Genomic DNA, 25,000 nt, shown 5'->3' with positions numbered 1-25,000 from the left:
AGAAATATCATCTTAAACATAATGCAGGAGACAGTATCCAAGCTTCACAAATATCAATCGTTACAGAAGAGTAAAAGGAGGTTTAATAGTAGTGAATGAGTAACTGGAGGTAATTTTTAGTGTCGCCATCACGGGAAATAAGACGTTAAACTCTGTGCAATGTTGTAATGACACTCGGGATAAAATTAAACCTGTATTATTGTACTAGGAGTGTTAAATTACTCGGTTCTTTCTCTTATCACTGTGATCTTTGCCTTCTTCGTACACCAAGTGGTCGTTTTCTCCTCCTAGATACTTGTTAGTTCAATGTTATCAGCACCGCTCTGGCAGGACTGAGGAGACACGAGGAGTGGAGTGGTGAGGGATGAGGCCAGATGTGGGGCGCCAGCTGGAGCTCCGCATCTTGTTCTTATCTTGTACTTTTCGAGTTAGATTTCCCACCTGTCTTTTTTAACAGGATTTGGTTCGACGTGTGTGTGTGTGTGTGTGTGTGTGTGTGTGTGTGTGTGTGTGTGTGTGTGTGTGTGTGTGTGTGCGTGCGTGCGTGAGCGAGCGTGCGTTTTAAGAGGATGTGGTGTCGAAATTCCAACGTGGATTCATAAATTAAATTCCTTTCGTTCTGTTCCCTTTTGTTATTTTTTCCTCCTCCTCCTCCTCCTCCTCCTCCTCCTCCTCCTCCTCCTCCTCCTCCTCCTCCTCCTCCTTCTTCCCCCACTTCCTGTTTCTCCTCCTCCTCCTCCCCCACTTCCTGTACCTCTTCCTTGTTTGCTGTTCTTTCTTCACTTGTCTTTCATTTTCTCTTTACTGCACTTTCGTTTTTTCCTCTTCACTTGTCTTTCCTTTTCTCTTCATTTATCTTTCTTTTTTTTCTCTCCCCTTGTCTTCCATTTATTTCTGCACCGTTTTTCTTTCTCTCTCCACTTAAACACACAGCCACTGAATATCCTCGGAATAGTGTAGAGTCGTAGACTATAGAGCACTGTACTAGATGACTTTGTGAGGCTAGCACTCAGTTTTTTTTTATTGCTGTGCTCCTGGCTGGGCTACATAACGAATTGAGACACTCCAATACTCCAGCAGTGTTTAAAAGTCGTTGATGTTTATGTGGGGGAAAATGGGTATCAGTGAAAGACTTAAGACGGAGAGGAAACACAAAACACAGTAGAAACGAACATAGGAATTTAAGAATATAACAAAATAAGGGAAGCTGCAAGAAGCCATCAGGCCTACACGAGGCAGTCCCTGCTATCATCCTCATCCATAAATGTGCCAAATCTTTTGAAGCTCCCTAATAACTCAGCGATAACAACTTGATTATTGAGTCTGTTCCACTCGTATACCACTCTATTTTTTATCACTAATTTCTTCCTATTTCTTATTTACATTTAACTGTAATATGTTTATATAACTTTACCAGGCTCAACCCTTTCACTGCGAAAGTCTTCCCTTGTTAACATTGAGAACATTTAAAAAAATGTTTGCATGAATACAGAAGTAAAAAAAAAATATTTATTTTGTTCTCCTAGGCTACTGAAATATTTAAGAGATTAACATATAAATGTCTAGAAAAGTTGTATATGGATAAAGAAAAATATTTAACTAGGAGCGAAAGGTTAAACCTAAGTTACCTGGCTAATGACCACTGTACTTCGGCAGGAATACTTAGGAATACTACTGATACTCTCTGGAGACATTTAGTGCAGCATTCTTGAGCCTCCTCAGTATGTACAGGCAGCAAACTTGTGCCCGGTAAGGCTTCCCGAGGTGCAGGCAGCGGCGGGCATTCCTCCATTAATGACATTCCAATAAGATCTTCGTGCTTTTGGTAATTAGATACGAGTAAATTCCCGATGTCGCCGTGCACCGTCACTGCTGTGCCGCGACACACCGTACGTTCTGTAGGTGCCTGCCAGCCCCGCTAAGGAGATTCCACGTGAAGGAGAATGTTTTTATTGTGATCCGTTACCCGCCATTGCCTGAGGACGCGTCGCCACCCTGGACTTAATTAATTAGCAGTATGCTAACTAATATTAATCCCTCCCCCTCCGCCTCCTCCTCTTCCCTCCCTCCCTCCACTCTTTTATTCTTCTTCTTCTTCTTCTTCTCCTTCTCCATCTCCATCTTCATCTTCATCTTCATCTTCATCTTCATCTCTTTATTATTATTATTTCCTTTTATTATTATTGTTATTTCCTTTCCTTTCCTCCTCCTCCTCCTCCTCCTCCTCCTCCTCCTCCAATGTCTTCCCTTTTCACCACATCAAAATCTTAACCACCACCACCATCACCACCAATTTTTCCAGCCTGGCTTTCGAGTATGTCAACAGGCTTGAATGCAGTTTTGTCGGTGGTAGTGCGGCCGCCTTGCCCCGTGTACATTAGGCCTTTGTTTTGGCGGAGACTGACCACCGATTGCTCCATTGTGCGCGCCAGTTGACAGACACAACAGCTGAGGGGGCGGCCAAGGGGGCTGGTAGTGCGGCATTGCTTATTGGGGCTGCGGGGGGAAGTGGTCTGCCTGTGTGGTGGTGATAATGGTGTGTGTGTGTGTGTGTGTGTGTGTGGTGTCGGTCGCTGTGGTGTAAGGGGAGGGTTGGTGGTGGGTTGCGATGTAATGTCTTTTTTGAAGGGAGTGGATAGCTTGTGTTGTGATGTAGTGATAGTGGTGTGTTTGTGTGTGCAGGGAGGTGGTGGTATGTGTTGTTATGACAGTACATTCACTGCATTACTGTACATTCAGTATATTACTACAAAAAAAAAAAAAGAGTAAAAAAAAGTGCATTCTACTACTAGTATCGCTTGTGAGGTGGAGTATAAACGATTGTTGGTATGGTGATGTGCTGCATGGCTGGCGTGGGTGCAGGCGCGGTGCGAGGGACGTGTGTGATGACGTGCTGGGCGGCGGTTGAGTGGCGCTCCGCTGTGTGTGTGTGTGTGGTAAAGCGGCTGCAGGTATGAGTTTAATTCCTCTATTGACACACCAGATGGACGTGGCCGCTCGCTGAATACGAATAAGAGGCGAGCACTGGAAGGGAAAACTTGTGGCTGCGGGCTGCGGTGGACAGACTTTAAACCCTTTTACTGCCGTGACCATCCTTTGTCAAGACTCAGGGCTCTGTAAAATATGTTTGCATGGATACACATGGATACACAGAAAAAACGAGAAGATTTATTTAACCCCGTCGAGGTTACATAACTATTCGAGTACAAAAATAAATGTCTGAAGAATTGTAGATAATTATGGAAAGGAAACGTTTTGCAGTGAAAGGTTTTAGTAAGATCGTAGTGCGTGTCTTTATTTACATCAAGGGTTAACTGAAGATTGTTTGTAAGTAAACTTGAAGGAAAAGGCGGCTGTCTGAATGAACAGGAGGCGAAGAATGAAGGAAGGAGGGTGGATATGAGAGGAAAAGAATGTGAAAGAGGGAAAGTTGTTAGTGGAATGTGAAAGGGAAGGTGTAATGTATGTGTGTGAGAGAGAGAGAGAGAGAGAGAGAGAGAGAGAGAGAGAGAGAGAGAGAGAGAGAGAGAGAGAGAGAGAGAGAGAGAGAGTAATGGAGAGGAAAAGAACTGAAGGAAAGGAAGATTGAGAGAGGAAAGAAGAAATGAAAGAATGATGAAAGACGGAGTAAGGGAGGGAGGCAGAGATGAGTGGTGAGGGAGTGAGGCAGGGTTGAGTGATGAGGGAGTATGGGGTGAGGGATGGATGAGTGGTGGGGGAGGATGGGGTGAGGGATGGATGAGTGGTGAGGGAGGATGGTGTGAGGAAGCTTAAGAAGAAACAAGTGTTGGCACTCTCGGCGCTATTGTTTCGTCATCGATTGTTCCTGTGGCCCGCGAGACTGTTCACCGTTATGGGAAACTTTCGCTGACCAAGGAGGAGAGATAAAAAGGAATAAGAAGACTCCACACTTCATATCTTTCATATTGAATTGTGGAGGAATGACAATGAAAGGCGTAGCAGAGATGGAAGGGTGAGGGGGATGCCGAGCGGTGGTGGGTGAGATTCCAAAAATAAGGGAAAAAAAGGCAAAAGGAAAACGTCTATAAGGAAATCAGTACTTTGAACATTCCATTATTTTATCTGCCATTATTTCCTCGATCCTCGCATTTTTCTGTGTCAGTTTTCCTGATGCCATTTTCTTCCGAATGCCTCAGTTCCGTCATAGACAGACACACGTATCCTGTTCGGTATTAATCCCAGAGTTCAGCCTGGCTCTGCACGCCCATGGAACACCAATCACGGGCGGCAAGGCGGGACAGCGAGCAGGACACAGCGATTACCTTTGCCGACAACCACTGACATGAAGCAAAAGGAAAATAGAGGCACCTTTGTCCTGGCCATCGTCAGGGCAACGCAAAGCTTTACCGAGATAGTTTTTCGTCTCACAACTTGATGAAATGGTTTGCGTTCCTGGTGCGTCTGATGCCTGGGGACTACTGTGTCAGTGGCGAGCCGGTGATGACGCGGCACTGAGGAGTGAGGCGTAGACTTCACACTGGGCAGCACAGTGAGCCAGGCATTAGTCTCGGTCCATCAACTCTCACATTTTCATTAACGGACTGGACTGGATGTGTGTGAGACGGATGCATTTATTTTTTTGGGGGGTGGCTGAAATTAATGTGAAATGTCAGGGGATTCATTATTACTTGTGAGCGCAAAACTACGTCCCGGTTATGTAATAGTTAGGACGCTTAGTTCACTGCTGAGAAATCCCGGATGCTAATCCTTCAACCGGTTGAAGGAAATTTAGGCTTGTCTGCTTTCCAAGTTGTAGTCCCCGTTGATTTATCAGAGAATAAGTCAAGACGTAAGCTGAAGAGCCCCACACTGCCCCTGCTAGCTGCTGGGCGAAGCTTTTGTCTGCAGTGGATCCGTGTACGCTGACGATGATAATAATGAACACGTGAAATTGTTAGTAAGAAGGAAAGTGAATGTCATGAAACACATAAAGCATTCGTTTTCGCACAAAGTGATATTGCACAGAATGCTCAACAAATTAATGTTCCTTTTTAATTCGGTTCATGACGATGCTCCTTTGAAATCGTTTGGTAATGGGTTTATGTTGGTAATGGATGGCGAGGCAGATGCTTGTGTTGTGGGGAGGAAAGGGAATAATCTGGTGTGTAATGGTGCAGCATTTAGGCGACGAGCACCAATGGGGTCGTGAGGCTCAGGAGTAACGAGGATGGGGTTCAGAAGCAATGACCTCCAGCACGCCGTGACGGGGCTCGGGCAGCGGCTTGTGTACACTGTGTTGATGCAGACCAGTGTTACGGAGGTACAGTGTTACGGGGACGACGCGATGACACAAACTGACCTAATGGGAGCGAGCCGCCAGTAATGTTAGCAGTGAGGGAGTACAGGCTTGTTATGGCAGCTGCGACACAGACCCTGGCGACCCCCTGGCGGCGGAACCGTATTGAGTCCCGCTGAGGTGGTGTGACGCAGTGACATCACCAGCGAAGAGTGACACATAGTGCGGCAAGAAGAGTGACACATAGTGGTGGTAGAGGCAGTGTGGGTGCCTGGTTTGGGAGCGGTGGAGGTGGTGGTGGCGGGGTGGTGTGGAGGAATCACGGGTATCGCAGAGCAGTAAAAGGAATGGTGATACAGCAGGAGCAGTTGGCGGCGGCGGAGGCCATGTGGTGCTGCATCTGCGGAAAAGCAGCATGATGGCAGGATGGAAGTAGTTTGATAGTAGAGGCGGCGAGCTGAGGATAGAATGGTGGCAGAGATGATGGACTTCAGCTGGCGTGGTGGCAAAGGCGGCGGACATGGGGTCAGCGTGGTGCCATTAATGATATGATGCCAGCAGGAGAAAGCCGGAAGTGATCCAGAAGAAGTGGCAGAGTGTCAGACGAAATGTTGTGACGATAACACTAACTGCGAGGTACAAACGGCGATGTGTTGACAAAGGATGTGGATCAGAGGCTGCGCAGCGATAGAAGCAGTGATAGAGGAAAACTTCAGCAGGGAAGCAGGGGCTGGCCATAACTTATCCCGAACTTCTGCTGACCATTCATCACATTTACCGCAGAATTTTTTATGGCTTTGGCCTCCTTTTCAACTCCAATATGTTGTCTAGTAAATAAATAGTTACCACATGCCACCAGGTCCCACGCGGAGGTCCTTACCGTCGAAAAGGTGCCAATTAAAACCCAAAAGATACTTGCCCAGAAAACATCCAGTTACCAATAACACATAAGACTTGTTCCTCTGTTTATTTCCTTGACGGAATGACTATATAAATCATGTTCCATGTTCCATGCTCGGTGTTGCATGTTCCATGATGTTCTATGGTCCATGGTGTTCCATGTTCCGTCAAGTTCCATGTTCCATATTTCATCATGTTCTACGAGTATGTCCCATGTTCCATCATGTTCCATATTCCATCATGTTCCATGTTCCATCATGGAACATGAAACATGATGGAACATGGAACATAGAACATGATGGAACATAGGACATGATAGAACACTGAACAGGTTGATCACTGAACATGATGGAAAATGGAACATGGAACATGATGGAACATGGAACATGTTCCATCATGTTCATGTTCAATGCTCCGCGATGTTGCATACTCCATTATGTTTCATGTTCCATGATGTTCCACGTACTACGGAACTATCGTTTTTTGAGAATGCATGAGGTAGAAGTTGGCGACGAGGGAGAGGCGGCAGCGGCGGGAATTTGGTGCAGGAGGAGGACGAGGCGGCAGCTCTGCGGCGGGAGGAAGCGACAGGAACCACATCGCCACGCCGCCTTTAAGAACAACAGTAGAGAGCGTTTGCTGGCCGCTGCGGATCAACTCAGGGCATCGGTCGCCTACCCTCCAACCACCCCTTTTCCTAAGTCTCTCTCTCTCTCTCTCTCTCTCTCTCTCTCTCTCTCTCTCTCTCTCTCTCTCTCTCTCTCTCTCTCTCTCTCTCTCCTCTCTCTCTCTCTCTCTCTCTCCGTTATATTCTGTTGTTGTTTTTTTTTTGCTGTGTGTGTTCGTAATTCTGTTTGTCTGTATGTCTGTCTTTTTTTTACTGTGTCTGTCTGTTTGTATGTATGTATATGTACGTGTGCATGTATGTATGTATGTATGTACATATGTCTGCTTGTCCGTGTGTCTGTCTTTGTGTTCGGCATTTTTATTTATGCATACCTACACGAGTCTCGTATGTTAATTGTATGTGTGTATTTTGTTTGTATGTTTACGAGTATGTATGTGCACTTGTGTCTGCCTGCACAGACATGCATGCATATCGTATATTCTACTATTACATGGAGCTCTCTTTATCATTATACATCTGCTGTATCTGCTGCTTTTATTTATTTTTTGTCCTATTAAGACCAATAAAAAGTAAATGGAAAGTCACTCTCCTATATTAGCGAGGCTCTTTGTGTGTGTGTGTGTGTGTGTGTGTGTGTGTGTGTGTGTGTGTGTGTTTATGGAATGTAACGAACCTTCTCACTGCCTACCTGTGATGCCGGGCTGGGCTGAGAGGAGCGTGTGCTGCCTGGCCAGCCTTCTTCCATTACTAGTCCATTACAGGCGAGGGGCACAGACAGGGGCGGGGCGAGGGTGCTGTGCAGGAGAGTGGAGGGCCTTGGGATTCTGCTGCTGTGATATACGAGTACCGCCTGCATTTGTATCGCCTGGATTATGTTATGAATCTAAATACACACACACACACACACACACACACACACACACACACACACACACACACACACACACACACACACACACACACACACACACACACACACACACAAGGGCAAGGCTGTAGGTGTCAGTACATTGTTGCATGGATTCACTCGCAGGCCGTGAAAATGTAGTGTGCCGGGACAATATTGTTCTCTCATAGCTGGTGTTGCTTCTTCCCTTCCCTCACCACACCACCAACCCTCCACTACACACCTCTACCCCCAACACCTCATCACCCTCCCTGCACGCCATACCCTCCAAACGTAGTCCTCACTATATTGAGAGCAACACATTTTCTCTCTCTCTCTCTCTCTCTCTCTCTCTCTCTCTCTCTCTCTCTCTCTCTCTCTCTCTCTCTCTCTCTCTCTCTCTCTCTCTCTCTCTCTCTCTCCCCCCGTAGCGCCGCTGTTATGAGAAACCGTGGCACATCGATTGGAAAGGAGGAACAAATAAGTTTCGGGATATTTGGTCTGCTGTATATTTCGGAGGATCGAACAGGGATTTGTGGAAGGGAAGTGTCCTGTCCGCCGTGACCGTATTGCTGAAGGTGACGTGTGTGTGTGTGAGTGGGTGTGGGTGGGAGGGTGGGTGGGTGGGTGAGGGTGGGTGAAGAATCATTTGCTGCATGGATCATATTCTGAATTCTGAACATTCACCTTAATTGCCCTATATTCTTGACGCTTATCACAAACAGCCTCATAAGGTCCAACAATCTGCTGCTGTTTGTTCTTGCTTTATGTTGAGACATAGCCAAACTTCATATCTTTGTCCAATTAAACCTCTTAGCAATATATATATATATATATATATATATATATATATATATATATATATATATATATATATATATATATATATATATATATATATATATATATTGTGGTTAAGGCTAATATACCTTATTGAATTCATTGCCAACAGGTCTACTACTGTTTGTTCTTCCTTCGTATTGAGATATAACTACGCTGTCATGTTTTATCCTGTTTCTGAATACCAGGTAAAACAATTATAAAGTCTAGCTAATACCCTGTTAGTGTTCCCGTTGGGTTCAGAGCACAGCGGATGGCGGCGTAAGGGTGTGGAGCAGTGTCAGAAATGCGGAAAGCCTTGGTGCCTGGCACTCTGGTTTCGTGAGGGAAACTTCGTATGCTGGTATTCAAAGGGACGGGAGGGAGAGGACGCGTCGGGGAGTGTGAGCGATGGATGCACCAGCGGTAGGGAAATGCGGCCAGGGATTGCGGTGTGTGTGTGTGTGTGTGTGTGTGTGTGTGTGTGTGTGTGTGTGTCTGTGTGTGTCTGTGTGTGTGTGTGTGGAGGTAAAATATGTAGGAAACTTAAGGAGAAAAATGGAAGGAAACTAGTCTTGTTACGAGTTTGAATGTAAGAATCAAAATTTAAATAAAAGTAGCATTTCCTCTTTATTCTCTCTCTCTCTCTCTCTCTCTCTCTCTCTCTCTCTCTCTCTCTCTCTCTCTCTCTCTCTCTCTCTCTCTCTCTCTCTCTCTCTCTCTCTCTCTCTCTCTCTCTCTCTCTCTCTCTCTCTCTCTCTCTCTGTCTCTCTCTCTATCTCCTCGTATATACACGAGTATCTATCTGAATCGATAAAATGCAAATTCCTTCTTGAGAGTTATTGAGAGCTTGAAATATATAACAAGTTTTGGACAGGTATTATTCAACAGTTTATGTATGTATGTATGTATCTATCTATGTGTCCGGTTCATGAAGGTTGTGGTGGCGGTAAGGCGGCGAGAGAAACACACTCCATTTCGTCGTCTGTATTTCTGCGCCACCGCACTCTAAAGGCGTAATAAATTTATGACAATCGTCCTTTCCTTCTATTCAGCCATTTATCCTTCCACCAATCCATCCATCCATTCTTTTTTTTTTTTTCTCCGATAGAGGGAATGTAGCAAGGGGTGACATAAGCAAAGACCTCAGCGTCGGTAATAAGGGCATGACAAGAAATAATGGGTTTAAGATTGATAAAGTTTGCTTTGAAAAGAGATAGGAAGAAATTGGTACTCAGATAGAATGGCAGATAAATAGAATAGATTCATAGTAATCAGGTTGTTAGTGCCGAGTTATTTGGAGCTTGAAAAGAAGACCAGACAAATTTATGGATGAGGATAATAGATGAATCCACTTGGGGTAATGGTTCCCAAATGCCGAAACCAAGACCTTTTGTTAGGAGGCACCGTCCCAGCTCTGACAGACTACGGAAACCGGACGTAAAAACAGAAGAAAAAAATAATTATAGTAGATAGAAATGGGTAGGCATACTTACTGTAAGGACTGCCATGTGTAGCTCTGACCATTTCTTGCAGCAGTCTTAGAAAGTTTCATATCTGTAGTTACTTTTTTTTCGCTAAAGCAATGGATAGTGAAAGGTAATGAAGTCGATCAGTCTAATAACTTCGGCTTGTTGCTTTAAATCCCTTGAAATTCCTTGCAGTGCCTCGTAAACGTTCCTCCCTCACTTTTAATACGTGGCTGGTATAACATGTGAAGGTAATTGCAACACCCTATAGAAGATTATGCATTTTACCGCCCGGAGCGTTAATACCTCATAAAATACCACTGAGAGGACACACCGCACACAGTTTGCCTTGTGATTATTAATTCAATGGTGTTTCCAATTGGTGTCGTTTACAAAAGGATCTATAATAATGCTTTTGTCCTAATTGAATGATGCTCTTTCATCATAGTGGTGTTCAAGGAATCTAATATGTATTCTTCTCCCGCAAATTAATAATGTGCTTCGCTTTGTGTTTTGCAGTCGTGGAGGTGGTGGTGAGTGCGGGGTGAGGGAGGGAAGAACCTAGATGGCGAAGGTAGACAGTTGGCGTGTCCGGCTGCCTCCTCCTCTTCCTCCACCGCCCCGCCCTCGCAATGGAAGCCCGCCATGCCCCCCAGCAAGCCACCGCAGCGCCAAAACCTCTCGTCTTCGCCAAGGTAAGGCCGGGGAAACTTGTGCGTGTGTACGTGTGTGAGCGCTTCAAATCCCTCAGGAAGTAAGACGCGGTAAGTTTGTTAGTGCATTACCAAGGTGCCTCAGCCAAAGTTTAAAGCCCAGGAAGTGTAGCTCAGGTGGCAGACTCAGCTGGGATATGTCACCAGGTGTGTGCAGGCAGGTGTATGTGGGTACGAACCGGGATTTTTACTATGAGACGCCACGCTCCTTAGACACTTGTTTCATATATATCCGGAGAGTATATAAACACACACACACACACACACACACACACTATCCTTTAACATGCACATTTGTTTTCATCACAAGTGTACTTTTCAAAACCGTCACACACATGTCTTCCCCAGCTCTCACACCCGTCATTCCCAGCCCACACACGTGTCTTCATCAGCACACATCTCATATCTGTATCCCACACATACGTTCCCCCACCCTTAACACCTACTCTATTTATTCCCTCCATTCCAAATCCCTTACACTTTTTCTTTTGGACCCTCACCCAGGTGCCTCTTCTCTTCATCCTGTCCGTAAGTTCTCTTTACTCACACACACTTGATCTCTTCACCCACCCTGCCCCTCACACCTGTTCCTCCACCTACAGTCTCCGTGCACCTGTTGGGGTCATCAAAACGTCTTTTTTTTTTTTTTTTTCGTTTGAAAGGCCTAAGTTTTTTCGTTTGAAAGGCCTAAGAAGGTGTCTAATTCTCTCTCTCTCTCTCTCTCTCTCTCTCTCTCTCTCTCTCTCTCTCTCTCTCTCTCTCTCTCTCTCTCTCTCTCTCTCTCTCTCTCTCTCTCGCAGATTACGGTAGTTTTTTTTTATATTTTTCTTCAGGAAACGCTGAAGCTCTCGTACTTTTGTTTTTGTTGTTGTCGCTGCTGTTGTCGTTGTCGGCTTCGACCTAGAAATTTTCACTTCTCCAGTCTGAGCTGTCTGTCTTCATGATCGTTCCTTTTCGTGTTCGTCTGTCATCAGCGTTTCAAATATGAGACTTGACGGACTCCAAGACTTGCGTACCACGGCCAGCTCTCCACCAGGATCTGTGTAGGTGTGCGTACGTTAACCTCCTGCACACAACATTTGTGTAATGGTAATGCGACATAACTACTCTGAACATTTCATTAGCAATTTTCTCGCACAAACATGTCGTAAATCATAGAACATTTCAGTGCCGCAGTGCGTGACTGCACATCCGCCAAGCAAAATGAAAAATCATACCTAATGCTTCAGAGCATGATGACCTTTAAAAGTTTAATGCAGTGTCGTTATTTGTATGCATGGATATCAGGCAGAAATATTAGACAAGAAGTTTTGTGCCGTTACTTCCTTCGGCGCCTCTCTTTCCCTCCCCTTCCTCTCTCTCCCCTTGCCTCACCACGCTGCCCGACATTTTTCATTCAAGTGGCGCCGCATGATTCACTCCACATCTTCATCACTGCCTCCAGACCTTGGTGCTTGCTGGCTTTGCTTTCCTGCCTTTCCCTGCTAAGAACGGTCGGTGAATGCACCTGAGCGTGAATTACTACAACGGTGCAGTGCAAACTAGTGACGCAGTAGCGAGGGCAGGTCCTGCGTGGCAGCAGCTCTGCAGCAGCTCATTTGTATCACCAAGTTATGCCACCCGTCACTCCAGACTTGCTACTGCTGCTGGTGCTGGCTGTCATGTACACTGACGCTGATCCCGCCTGCAGCCAAACAAGTGGCGTGGCCAGCCGTGTGTCTAGGATCGTGATAGTGCTCAGTGGTTACTCAGAGTGGATAGTCTTCCTCATCCTGACCATAAGTGGCCTTGCCAGACGTCGGATGACACGAGTGTGTCTTGTGCTGAAAATATTTCAATGACCTCCCATGGCCCAGGCGGGGTATGGATTCTTGACACTCGTGGAAACAGGAGACGTGTGTTGGCGTGGCTCCAGGACGTATGCATGACGATACTCGCTTCACCACATCCTTGCTGTTTTTCCTCTATAGTGAGAAATCGTATATCAATTATGCTTGGTTCCTTAAGGTAGAGCTTGTGATGGGACGAACGTGAGCATCAGGTGTATTTGGTGTGGTGTTGGTGGAGCAGTGTGGCAGGGTGTGTATGAGGGTGTGGTTGGGTCACTGTCAAAACAGCGTCCCGGTGTAGCCTCTTGAGGGTCTTTATTTACTCTGGCGCCCATGCCACCGCCTGTGTTGACACTCGTCCTCGCGACATGGGCTCGGGTGTCACTGGCCGCTGCCGTTCCTGCTGGTGAGTCACACCAGTGTACAGGGAACTCGTCGTTTGTCTTGCGCCTCTCGTGTCCCTCCCACCAGTGTTTCGCGGAGGTTGAGATCATGAAGGAACGTATCCTGCTGCCTGGGCGAGGCGGGGCGGCGCGTCATGGTGGTGTGGTCCAACACGTGACCTGAACGTTGGCAGGTCATGTCAAGCAAACACGTCTTCAGAATTGGCTCTTGTGAAAAGTTTTTCCTTTGAAATATTAATGTTTTAATCAAGTTGAGTTCATAAAATGCGCCTCCGACAGCTGCTCGTTGTTTGCGCCGAGACGCGAACACTGCGCCTTGTCTTACATTCTGTCTTCTTACTAGACAGGTCTCTTGGTAACGTCTACTGAAGCCTGTGATTCATGGGATATATTTGTATACTATTGTTATTATTATTGTTGTTATTATTATTATTATTATTATTATTATTATTATTATTATTATTATTATTATTATTACTATTATTATTATTGATAGTAATAGTCGTAATAATAATGACAGTAGTAGTAGCAGTAGTAGTAATAGTAAATATAATGATAATAATAAAGTGTTTTTTATCGTGGCAGTCTTGCCTGTCACAGCCGGTCACGATGAGGCCCCGCCCACCCTGGTCCCCGGTCTCAGTAACACTGGTCTGCATGGACTTGACAGTGTATATTCAGTTTCTTATAGGCTAAGCCGTTCAATGCGACAACAGTTGTTTTAAGTAAACAAACCTGAGTCGTTAAGCCGCCTGCATGCATCTTCACCCTCGACCCTCAGCTGATTTTTCACACACTCATCTCTCATCGGGCACTTAATGGACGTTGGCTCAATTTACAGGAGCTTCCCGCCAAACTTCTTCATTTCTGGCTCTCCTGTTGGGCTGCGACAAGTGGCCATCCCGGGCCGCGCTGCTCAAACATGACAGGTCAACTTGGAGGCGCGATGGGTTGTGACGGTTACGACCGTTATAGTCTGGTAGCAGTAAAAGACACGGTGCCGGTTATGATTGAATTACGTAGGCTGGCACAGTGAAGTGTTCCAGTTATAAAAACAAACAGAAGTAGTAGTAGTAGCAGTAGTAGTAGTAGTAATAGTAGTAGTAGTAGTAATGTTTTTTTTAGTTAGCTTTTCTTATCAGAATCGTTGGTATTGCGGTGGTAATTTACGTCAGCGTTCAGTGTTCAGGCTCGCATAGAGGACGTATATATAGGTCAGTGCATATTACATACCAAAGAAGGTCGGGGCGTGACTCGTGTGGCCTTCGCCCAGGCAGTACTTGTGGCTGTTGTCGGGAACCGTCGGGCCGGTGCTGACAGAAGGGGGTATTTGTATTTTACAGTTGTATGGTTGAATTTCACCATTGAAATTTATGAGAACGTATTACAAGTTTGCCAGTCTTTGTTATGCTTTATTTTAATGTCAAGATATGTTTTGGATTTATTTTAAATCTTGTTTGGAAAAGTCTTCATTGATTTTGTAAAGAATAATGAGTTATGTAAATTCTGCAAATTTTTACTTAGCATTTTCATATTTCGCTTCCAAAACACGGTGATTACTGTGTGTGTGTGTGTGTGTGTGTGTGTGTGTGTGTGTGTGTGTGTGTGTGTGTGTGTGATTCAGATTCAGATTCAGATTCAGATTCAGATTTATTTACATGCTCAGACTTTGTGATACAAAGTATGGAGCACAGCTCCTGCAATTATTTCAGATACAAACAAACACTAACAACTTATATAAATCAACTTTCTGTTACCTAAAAAAATTATAGGTAGCTTTTAAAAAAAGAGAAATGTTAGACAAAATATATTGACTTTTACTTTGCATTAATTGGATAAACTTATTCACTGTTGGGTTATTTCTATAATAATTTGGAATATATTTGTTTCTGAGCTCCACGATGTTATCATTAGGGCATGACAATAAAATATGATATTCATCTCCAACAACATTACATCTACATAAAGTACATAATCTTTCTTCCCTATCTATACTATCATATCTTCCTTTCACAACAGGTAGTCTATTGTTATTTGTTCTTATTTTAATCAAAGGCATTCTGATACTCTTTTTAAGTTTCAATAGGTAATCTTCTCTGCAATACAAGTCTTTATACATTCTATAACTCTTACAAAGTCCCTTTGTTGAAATATTTCTAAACCATGATGTTATCCAATGATCTTTAAGTTTGTTTTCAACTGCTTTCCTTAACCATTCTGGATTATTAGTTTGTTGATCCATCCAAATACCTGACATACCACAATTGTTAAGAATATTTCTTATATGGCAAATCCAAGGTGATGAATACATGCCTGTGGAGTCTAAATGTAACAAACTTTTATACATAATCATGCTTAACTTAGTAGTTTTCCCTGTTATTAACCTTGACCAGTAGCCAATCATTCTAGTATTGATAACAATATCAATAGGATATTCCCTAACTCCCCATATACAATATCAGTGCTTGTATATTTATGTACATGTAATACATGTTTTAAAAATGTCATGTGCAACTGCTTGATTTCTCTAATAATACAGTATCCCCAAATTTCACAAGCATAGGTCATAATTGGCATTACAATGGTGTTAAACAATTCAAGTTGCAGATCAACTGGTAGATCATGTTTGCGGCATTTTCCAATTAGTGAATACATAGCTCTTGTTGCTCTTTTCTTAAGGTCCAATTGACCATTTCTAAACCTACCATTATAATTGAATAAGACACCAAGATATTTGTATTCACCAATTGTATCTATAATTTCATCACTAAATACAAAATGAAAATTGTCATAATTAAGTCTTCCTCTGCTGAATACAACAATTTTTGTCTTATTTTTGTTTACCTCTAATTTCCATTTGTCACAATATAACTCCAATGCATTAAGAATATTCCTCATTTCCTCTTCCGAATTAGCTAGAACTACTGTGTCATCAGCATACATCATTATCAATAAATTCAATTGTAAATCAAGGTAGTTATCATCAAATAGTAAGTAATTACATCTGTTTTCTATTAAAGACTTTTCAATGTCATTTACATAAAGGGCAAATAATAATGGAGAAAGATTTTCACCTTGTCTTACTCCTCTATTACAAATAAAAGTGTCTGACTTGTTTCCATTAAACTTAACACATGATTTAATGTTCAAATACATATTTCTAATAACATTAAGGACTTTACCACCAATATTTTCCTTTACCATCTTATACCAGAGCCCCTCCCTCCAAACTGTGTCAAATGCCTTTCTATAATCAATAAAAAGGCAAAATAATTATTTCTTCTTCCATAAAAACAGATCAATGATGTTCTTTAATAAAAATATGTGATCAAGAGTACTATAACCTTGCCTAAATCCAGCTTGATTTTCTTTTATAATATTATGACTATCAGAATAAGAAGTTAACCTGTCATTTAGCACAGATGTGAATACCTTACCTAAGCAACTTAACAAAGTTATACCCCTATAATTGTGTGGGTCATCAACATCACCTTTATTCTTATACAATGGGACAATAACCCCTATCAACCATTCTTTAGGTAAATATCCTGTATCCAAAATCCTATTAAAAAATTTAACATACAAATTAAGCATATTTTTTGTACTTTAAATATATTCATTAACAATATCATCATATCCAGGTGCCTTGTCATTCTTTAGTTTTCTAATAGCTTTCAACACTTCATGTTCTGTAATGGGCTCATTCAGTGTTTCCTCTTCCCCAGATTCAATTGTAGCACTTTCTAGTTCACTTAAATGCTTATCACTTTCACTAATTTCCTCTGATAGATTTCTTAAAGTGTTGATGAAAATCTGCAAGTGTAAGTGTAGTTTTGCTTTTATTTCCATCATTTTCCTTTAATATTTTCCAATATGTTTTTGGATCTTTATTTCTGTTTGCTTTTAACTTAATCAACATATTTTCTTTTTCCTTATTGTGTACTCTTTTCAGTTCAGCTTTGTACTTCTTGCTTTTTTCTATCATATCTTTCTTATTATCCTCACTCCTCCTCAGATTATATTTATGTCTAGCTTTATGGTATGCTTTCCTTGTATACCAACAAATATTATCATATCCAGATAAACTTGCATTATTACTTTGCTTAACATAATTTTTCTTTTTCTTTGGTGGAAAAACCTTTACAGCTGCTCCTAATAAAATATTCTTTATTCTAGTACTTACATCTTCAATGTCCATAGAATCCATCTGCTCTATTAACTCTTTTACCTGATTTTCATCAATTTCTGCTATATAATCCTCTTCCTTAGATGCTCTCCACTTACTTGGTTGATTATAGTTACTCACAGGTGCTATATTGGCATTGTTAATAATTGCATACTCAATATTTACTTTAAGCTGTACATGAATACCACAATGAATATCTGAATACAATGGGTCATAGTCTAGCACTCTAAATTCATTTACATCTTTTAACAATGTTGGTGAACCTATAACATAATCCACAAGAGTGCCATGTGTAGTTGTGGGTCTCCCCACTCTGAGATCTCTATCTACTCTACCATTGAAAATACATACCTTATTATTACAACATATTGTCACCAAATTTCTCCCATAAAGAATTCCTATCCTGTGTTACATCTTGGTTATACCTTGTTCCATCCACTCCCATTGCTTTAAGTATGTTTTGTACCTCAAATAGATCACCATTACCATCATCATCAACATCATCATCATCATCATCATCATCATCATCATCATCATCATGAAGTACATCTGGCAAAACATAATCCAACAGAGTTCCAGTATGTGAGTTAAAATCTCCACATAATAAATGTGAGTAATCATCACTTGTATAATCCAAAAGAAAATTATCAATTTCTTCAAAGTATTCCACACTTGCATATCTAGAATTAACTGGGGGAATGTATACCACACTGATAATCAAATCCTTATCTAACCTTAAACTTCTTTTATCTATTAAAATAGATATGAAAGCCTTACCCTCAGTCTTAATAGTCTTCCACTTCAGCTTAATATCCCTTTTAATAGCAAGCACTAAACCCCCTGATTTATATCTACTGAGTTCATGTCTGTTTTTGAATACTATATCAAATCCAAGGTTTTTCATACTGGGAACAATATTTATCATATCTACATCATCACATTTTGTTTCACTTATACATAATACATCATACATAACACACAGGTCCTTGAATTCCGTTGTGGTTAACTTTCCTTTCAATCCATTGACATTTAGTGTTAGTAAAGAGAGTTTTGAAATATTATTAAGATTAGTAATAGATTTAGTATGGGAGACAGTTGTTTGAATTTTAGCTTTTGTCTGTGCTCCATATTTGTCCTATGCGTTGTTACTTAGGGTCTTATTAATCATGTTGTCAAGTTTCAGCCTTTTCCAATCAGGCTGTAATATACCTGTTTTGAACAAATCATCTGGTGTATGAATTTCAACTGGCCTGTTTTTATCTGTGAGCCACACAAGTATTTTACCATCCCTAGTGGTAACACTTTTCACATTTGGCTGCTCCTTGACAATCTTGAACATTGCAACTCGCATGGGTGTAAGATCTTCATTCACGAATACTTTCCTCTCTGTTTCTTTTTAAGTTCAGCTCTTTTTCTTCAGCATTTCATTTCTTTTCTTCCTATGGCAGAACCTTACAATTACCGGTCTGCTTCTATTAGATGCTTGAGGTTTCCCGAGTCGGTGAGCAACAGAGATGTTGTCAGATACAAGAGTCACCCCCATATCTGCTGCCAGTTCAATGACCTTGGCTTCGACTACATCCTCTGTTTCTTCATTTTCTTCTTCCAAGCCGTAGATGCATAGATTATCCTTTCGTTGGTATTGTTCAAGCTTATCTGTCTCATATCTATTTAGTAGAGCCTGTTTTTGTGAGGTATCAAACATTTTTGCTAACTCACTAGCCACTTCCTTGAAAGCTGTAGTCACGGCCGAGGATACGGACACTGCTATGATCTTAGCAAGCTCGGGAACAAGCTTTTCTGTTATTTCCTTAGTTAGTTTACTAGCTTCTCTGGTTTCTCTACCTTTGACATCCACAGTTATGTCTTTTATCCCCTCCTCCACCTTCTCCTTCACTAATTCTTCTATGTTAGGCAAGGAAAGAGATGCCATGGTAGTGAAACACTGAACAACAATGTTTACCTCTGTGGTTTGACAGCTCTGTCGTCTGCTAAAGCCAGCTGATACCAGTCATTTACCTTGCTTTCTTCATGTGAACACCTTCTCTTGCTATGTTCGCCTCTCTTTGATTGTGTAAGTCTCCAACAACTCCAGCAGTAGTCGGGAGATGTGGGGGAGATGTGGGGGCGCAGATAGACAAGACACAGTGTGTGTGAGCGTGTGTGTGTGTGTGTGTGTTGGGTTGTGTGGTGTGTGTGTGTGTGTTGCGTGAGGCTCTCCATGTCCTTCAGATTTTATACACAAAATTTTGTTTGCCTTGACATGATTATTTTATCCGCGATGACAAGGAAAACACCGGCGCGTCGCGCCAGGCAGCCTGCGACCAGGACTGCTAAATTTGCTGCCAGGAATTGTAATTTTCTCCGACACGTCAAACTGATAGATGACGTCAGGTACGATGCTGGGACACACACACACACACACACACACACACACGATGTTGCAAGCGAAGCGAGGTAACGAATGAATTAGGAAAGGGAAGAGAGGCGAGGGAGAAGGGAAGGAAAAAGAAATAGAGAAAGAAATGGAGAAAGACAAAGATAATAGCGAAGTAATTTGTATGATGCTCTCCTTGATGTCTTAAAGCTGCTTATTTAGAGCTTCCCCACTCATTGTCTTGTTTACTCTCTCTCTCTCTCTCTCTCTCTCTCTCTCTCTCTCTCTCTCTCTCTCTCTCTCTCTCTCTCTCTCTCTCTCTCTCTCTCTCTCTCTCTCTCTCTCTCTCTCTCATATAACTGATTATTGAACGTGTTTACTGCCCCCCTAGAGTCAGTGCAGAGAATTACGTAAGAGTAAAGTTTGTACGTACTCCCACGCACTCCCACGGCTCGCCTCTGCCCCGCCAGCACATCCTCTTCACTTGATTGCCAACCGCCCTCTACATGAACATCGACGCGCTCTTAATTTAGCTACATAATGACTCTTGCCACCCACACCCCTTTATCTCCACCGCTTGCTGCGTACTCTGACACACACACACACACACACACACACACACACACACACACACACACACACACACACACACACACACACACACACACACACACACGATTGGTACATCTACATAGTCCTCTATAATTAAATTCTCTCTCTCTCTCTCTCTCTCTCTCTCTCTCTCTCTCTCTCTCTCTCTCTCTCTCTCTCTCTCTCTCTCTCTCTCTCTCTCTCTCTCTCTCTCTCTCTCTCTCTCTCTTGTCACTCATTATTCTCCATTTCTTAAGGACTTAATGAGAGGGAATAAGCAGCAGCATCCCATCTTCCTCTCCCTGCCCAACCTTTCCCGTCTCCTGCCCTGCCCTGCCCTGCCCTCGCCGCCCTCTTCTCCTCTCACCCCATTCTCCCGTCTCCTCACCGTCTCTCCTATCTGATGACGTAATTTAACTTGCAGTCTTTGTAGTTTTCGCCTGTGTAGCGCTCAAGGGCCGCCTCCAGGGGACTGATAGGCCTAACGTGACATAAAAGAAAGGCACCCATGAATATTTGAAGCAGGACCCCACGTTTATAAGCTTTTTGTCTCGACGGTAAGACGTAAAGATCTGCCTTCCTCCCCTCCTCCCTTCTTTGAATTGTAATCAAATGTAAACTTCAAATAATTAGTTAACCTGGTTAGGGGAACACGATGCGAGAAGGATGCTTCAAGGTACTGTCTCTCTCTCTCTCTCTCTCTCTCTCTCTCTCTCTCTCTCTCTCTCTCTCTCTCTCTCTCTCTCTCTCTCTCTCTCTCTCTCTCTCTCTCTTGCGTTTGATGGCTACCATACAAGTGACGTGCGTGTGAGGAAGCGTGACATGACAAGCCAGGGTGGAAAAGGGATTCATACAATTAGAAGAGCAGCAGCCACGTGCCGCACGGAGGGATAATGAATGCTGTTGGTGCAAGGGTGATCTGGACGCCTGGCAGTGTGTTGCGTGACTCCCTGCGCATCAGTGTCGTGTGGTGGAAGCCTGTGAGGTGAACAGTTCAGCAGTGTTTAGGTTATTGATGGATGAATTGATTGGCTCTTTTGATGCGCCGCAACAACGGGATCATACGGCGAGAACAATCCTTTGTTTCCCAGAGAGAGAGAGAGAGAGAGAGAGAGAGAGAGAGAGAGAGAGAGAGAGAGAGAGAGAGAGAGAGAGAGAGAGAGAGATTCTAGACAGACTCCCCGTGTTCAGTCTGCGATGGTTTATTAATGAACTTCGGATAATTAGAAGTGACAGCACCTTGTCACGGGTCTACCCTCTTTTGGGACGATGTGTGGGAGTGCTGGGGCCGGCGGCGCCAGGGAGATGCTGACGCCCGCGGAAAGCCTCCCCCTTCCCTCGCCTTGATGCTCTCCGTGGCTTTATTGGCTGTCACTCGCCGTGGTGCTGCGCGCCGCGTCATCGCTGGCTTGGGCGGAACATAATCCGGTCAACGGTCTCTCATCAGTTGCTATTATTATTCCCTGCACCGGTTTGGCAAGCAAGTGAAATTAAAGGGAACATTGGCTACTGAGATGTCGCTGTTTCGTAGTGATATTGTGTGTGAAGCGACGGTTTCTGCTCTTCCTTTAGTGGGCAGTGTTCAGTCCAGTTAATGTTCGTAGGCTCCCACTGATCTGCATCTTGACTGCTTGTTTCACGTTGCTAGTGTCTGTAATTTTGTGGTTTGTTTGATGTCTTTGTGTCGCTTTTGTTGTTGTCACGACGGTCATCTTGCTCTCCGCCCCAGTGAGCTGCTGCAGGAGAGTTGTGTGGCCCGTGGCGGCAAGCCGAGGTATCACTGTTGAATTGGACACATTTTCAATCTACTGTTCTACATTCATCATTACGGATTATAAAAAAAATCAAAATGTGAGATCATAAATGTAAAATTATAGGTAACCAAAAAGTCAAAATTCGGACAATCAAAATGTAGAGGTCCAACATATTATAAAGATTTTAAACGTACAAATGCAAAATGTAAAAAGTTCAAATTACAAAAAACTCTAAACACAAACAATTTTAATATGGAATTTCTTGACGTAAAATTTCTAACTCTAAAATAATCCAGTTTCCGGAAAGGGAGTGTTGACCAGCGCGGGACTCGTATTAGGAATAATGCAGGTCAGCCCATCAAGAGGCGGCCCGGCGTCGTAATGGCCACTAGGGGCCAGATGGGGCAAATAAAGGGAGTGTGGAGGCGCATCAACACTCGCCAAGGAGGCCATGGCGGCGGGTAGGATGTCTTAGGGAGGAGGTGGAGGAGGAGGAGGAGGAAAAAGAAGAGGAGGTGATAATAAGCTAAAGACTGTGTGGAAGAGGAGGAGGAGGCGGAGGAGGTGATTGCGAATTCGAGACTGTATGTGAAAGAAGAGGAGAGAGAGCACATGATACAAACTAGAACGGTATGTGGAAGAGGGGGAATAATAAGAGGTGATTACAAACTAGGATGGTATATAGAAGAGGAGGAGGAAGAGGAGTAAGAAAAGCAGGAGGAGGAGGAAGAGGACGTGATATATACTAGGACGGTATGTATAAGAGGAGGAGTAGGAGAAAAGAAGAGAAGAGATAGACGTGATTATAAACTAGGAACTGGATGTGGAAGATGAGGAAGAGGAGAAAAGAAGAGAAAAGGAGGAGGAGGAGGAGGAGGAGGAGAACACGGACGAACAGTAAGGAGGTTCTGCCTTTATGGTCCTACATATTAGTGTGTGCAACTTATTGCCAACAGCCGCGTGAGGGACAAGAGGTATGCTGCTGTTCTTCCTTTGTATTCCTTTGTCACTAGGGGAAATATGGCAGGCTTGCATTCTCTCTCTCTCTCTCTCTCTCTCTCTCTCTCTCTCTCTCTCTCTCTCTCTCTCTCTCTCTCTCTCTCTCTCTCTCTCTCTCTCTCTCTCTCTCTCTCTCTCTAATAATCTGTTTGTCTTTGTACCCATGTGTATGTGTGCGCCTGTGTCTTTCTGTCTGTCTGTCTGTCTAACTATCCCTCTGTCTCTCCAACAGTCCGTCTCTCTACCTTGTTAAGTGTCCATACATGTCAAAAATAAATAATAACCTCCTTAGAGTCACTCAGCCAGGCAGGGCGCGGCTCGTTAATACAGCAGCGCGTGTACAGAGGGAGAGGCGAGGCTTGTGTGCTCTTCCCCCTTTCTGCTCCTCGTAATGAGAGCCAAACTTTAGAAACAAGCAGAACAAAGGTTACTCTCCTCTACATAGACGCATTACCCTATGCTCTCTCTCTCTCTCTCTCTCTCTCTCTCTCTCTCTCTCTCTCTCTCTCTCTCTCTCTCTCTCTCTCTCTCTCTCTCTCTCTCTCTCTCTCTCTCTCTCTCTCTCTCTCTCTCTCAAACTACACCAGATTTCTTGTCCCTTACGGTGATTCTTTTTTATTTTGTCATAAGCTACACTAAAGTAAGATATAAGATAGAAAAGGCGAAGTCTCTCTCTCTCTCTCTCTCTCTCTCTCTCTCTCTCTCTCTCTCTCTCTCTCTCTCTCTCTCTCTCTCTCTCTCTCTCTCTCTCTCTCTCTCTCTCTCTCTCTCTCTCTCTCTCTCTCTCTCTCTCTCTCTCTCTCTCTCTTACGTATACCTCACGTTATTTATTTCTACACCTCGCCTCCCCTCCCCTCACACTTGTCTTTTTACTAACACTGGCGGGAATTATATAGCGGAAAGAGAGAGGGGAAAATATTTATTATTATTGCCCTTCTTCGATCGTTCACGTCATAATAAAACTATAGATATTTGGCGAAAGTGAAGAAATGGGCCTTGTGTGGTTGCTGTGTGTGTGTGTGTGTGTGTGTGTGTGTGTGTGTGTGTGTGTGTGTGTATGGAGCCTTGTCTTTATACGTAGGTAAGTAGCTAGGCATAAAGAGACTGCGTGTGTTGGAAGGTGGAGATATAGAGAAGGGCGTGGAGGAGAGAGGGACTGAGAGAAGGGGAGAGTTAGAGGCGAAGGGAAGGAGAGGGGCAGGGCGGGGCGGGCAAGGATATTGAAGGCTGAGGAGGAGGAGGAGGGCAGGGAGAGGGAGCATGGATGAGTGGAGGCGTTAGTCTGCGCCTCTAAAGCTTGGCCTCGACTAAAGGGGAGGCAGCGGCGTCAATATCTCGGCGGAGAGGCGGCGGGGTGAGGCGCCCTCCTCCGCCTTCACCACTACGCCATAGCCCGCTGCTAGGAGGAGGAGGAGGAGGAGGAGGAGGAGATGAAAGGAAGAAGAGGGGAAGATGAGAGGAGGAAAATGGGGAAATGAAGAGAAGGAAGAAAATTGGAAGAATAAGGATAGAGGATAGAAGGGAGGGAATATAGAAGAATTTGGAGGAATGGGAGAGTAAAATGGAGCAGAGGATGAGGAGAGGTTATAGAAAGAAGAGGAGGAGAAATGGAGGAATGAGGAGCAGGAGATCGGAGAAGAAAGTGAGAGGAGGAAGAGGAAAAACTGAAGAATAAGGAGCAGAGGACAGAGGGAGGAGAATGAAAAAAAAGGAGAATGAAGGAAGTAAAGAAATGAGGAAAAGTAGATGAGAGGAGGATGTAAGAGGAAGAGGGGAGAAGAAGAAGGAGAGAACGAGAACACTACGGAACAACAAGGATGAAAGGAAAAAGAGGAAAGGAGGAAAGGGGGAGGAGGAGGAAGAGGAGATAAAGGATGAGTAGGGGGATGAGAAGGGAAGGAGATAAGAAGAGGAAAAGTAGAGGAATTAGGGAGAGCAGGGTATTGGAGGGGAAAGAGATAAGAGATTGGAGGAGGAGGAAGAGGAGGAGGAGGAGGAGGAATAGACAAATAAAGAGACGCAGGGAGTTAGAGGGGGATGGAGATAGCAGGAAGATGAAGAGGAGGGGGACGATGAATGGAGGAATAAAGAGGAGCAGGCTGAAAGAGGTGAAGGGGAGAGAACACAGCTGTTTCCCTGGCGTGTTACATTCAGCCCCCTGCGTCCTGAGCCCGGCGGACCAGCTAGG

At 43.7% G+C, this 25,000-nt stretch overlaps 1 protein-coding gene across 13 annotated transcripts in view; it reads left to right on the top strand.

Moving 5' to 3' along the window:
• Positions 1-25,000, top strand: part of LOC135112688 (uncharacterized) — a 167,618-nt gene that overhangs the window by 53,411 nt on the left and 89,207 nt on the right. For all 13 annotated transcript variants that reach the window (XM_064027344.1, XM_064027346.1, XM_064027342.1 and 10 more), the window contains exon 2: positions 10,479-10,654. In XM_064027344.1, the coding sequence (XP_063883414.1) occupies positions 10,592-10,654 (63 nt within the window). In that variant the 5' untranslated portion in view covers positions 10,479-10,591. The remainder of the gene's footprint in view (positions 1-10,478; positions 10,655-25,000) is intronic.

This window comes from Scylla paramamosain, chromosome 24 (genome assembly GCF_035594125.1).
Source record: "Scylla paramamosain isolate STU-SP2022 chromosome 24, ASM3559412v1, whole genome shotgun sequence".
Taxonomy (NCBI): Eukaryota; Metazoa; Arthropoda; class Malacostraca; order Decapoda; family Portunidae; genus Scylla; species Scylla paramamosain.
Note: the sequence above shows the minus strand (reverse complement) of the source record. Positions and strands in the feature narration are given on the sequence as shown.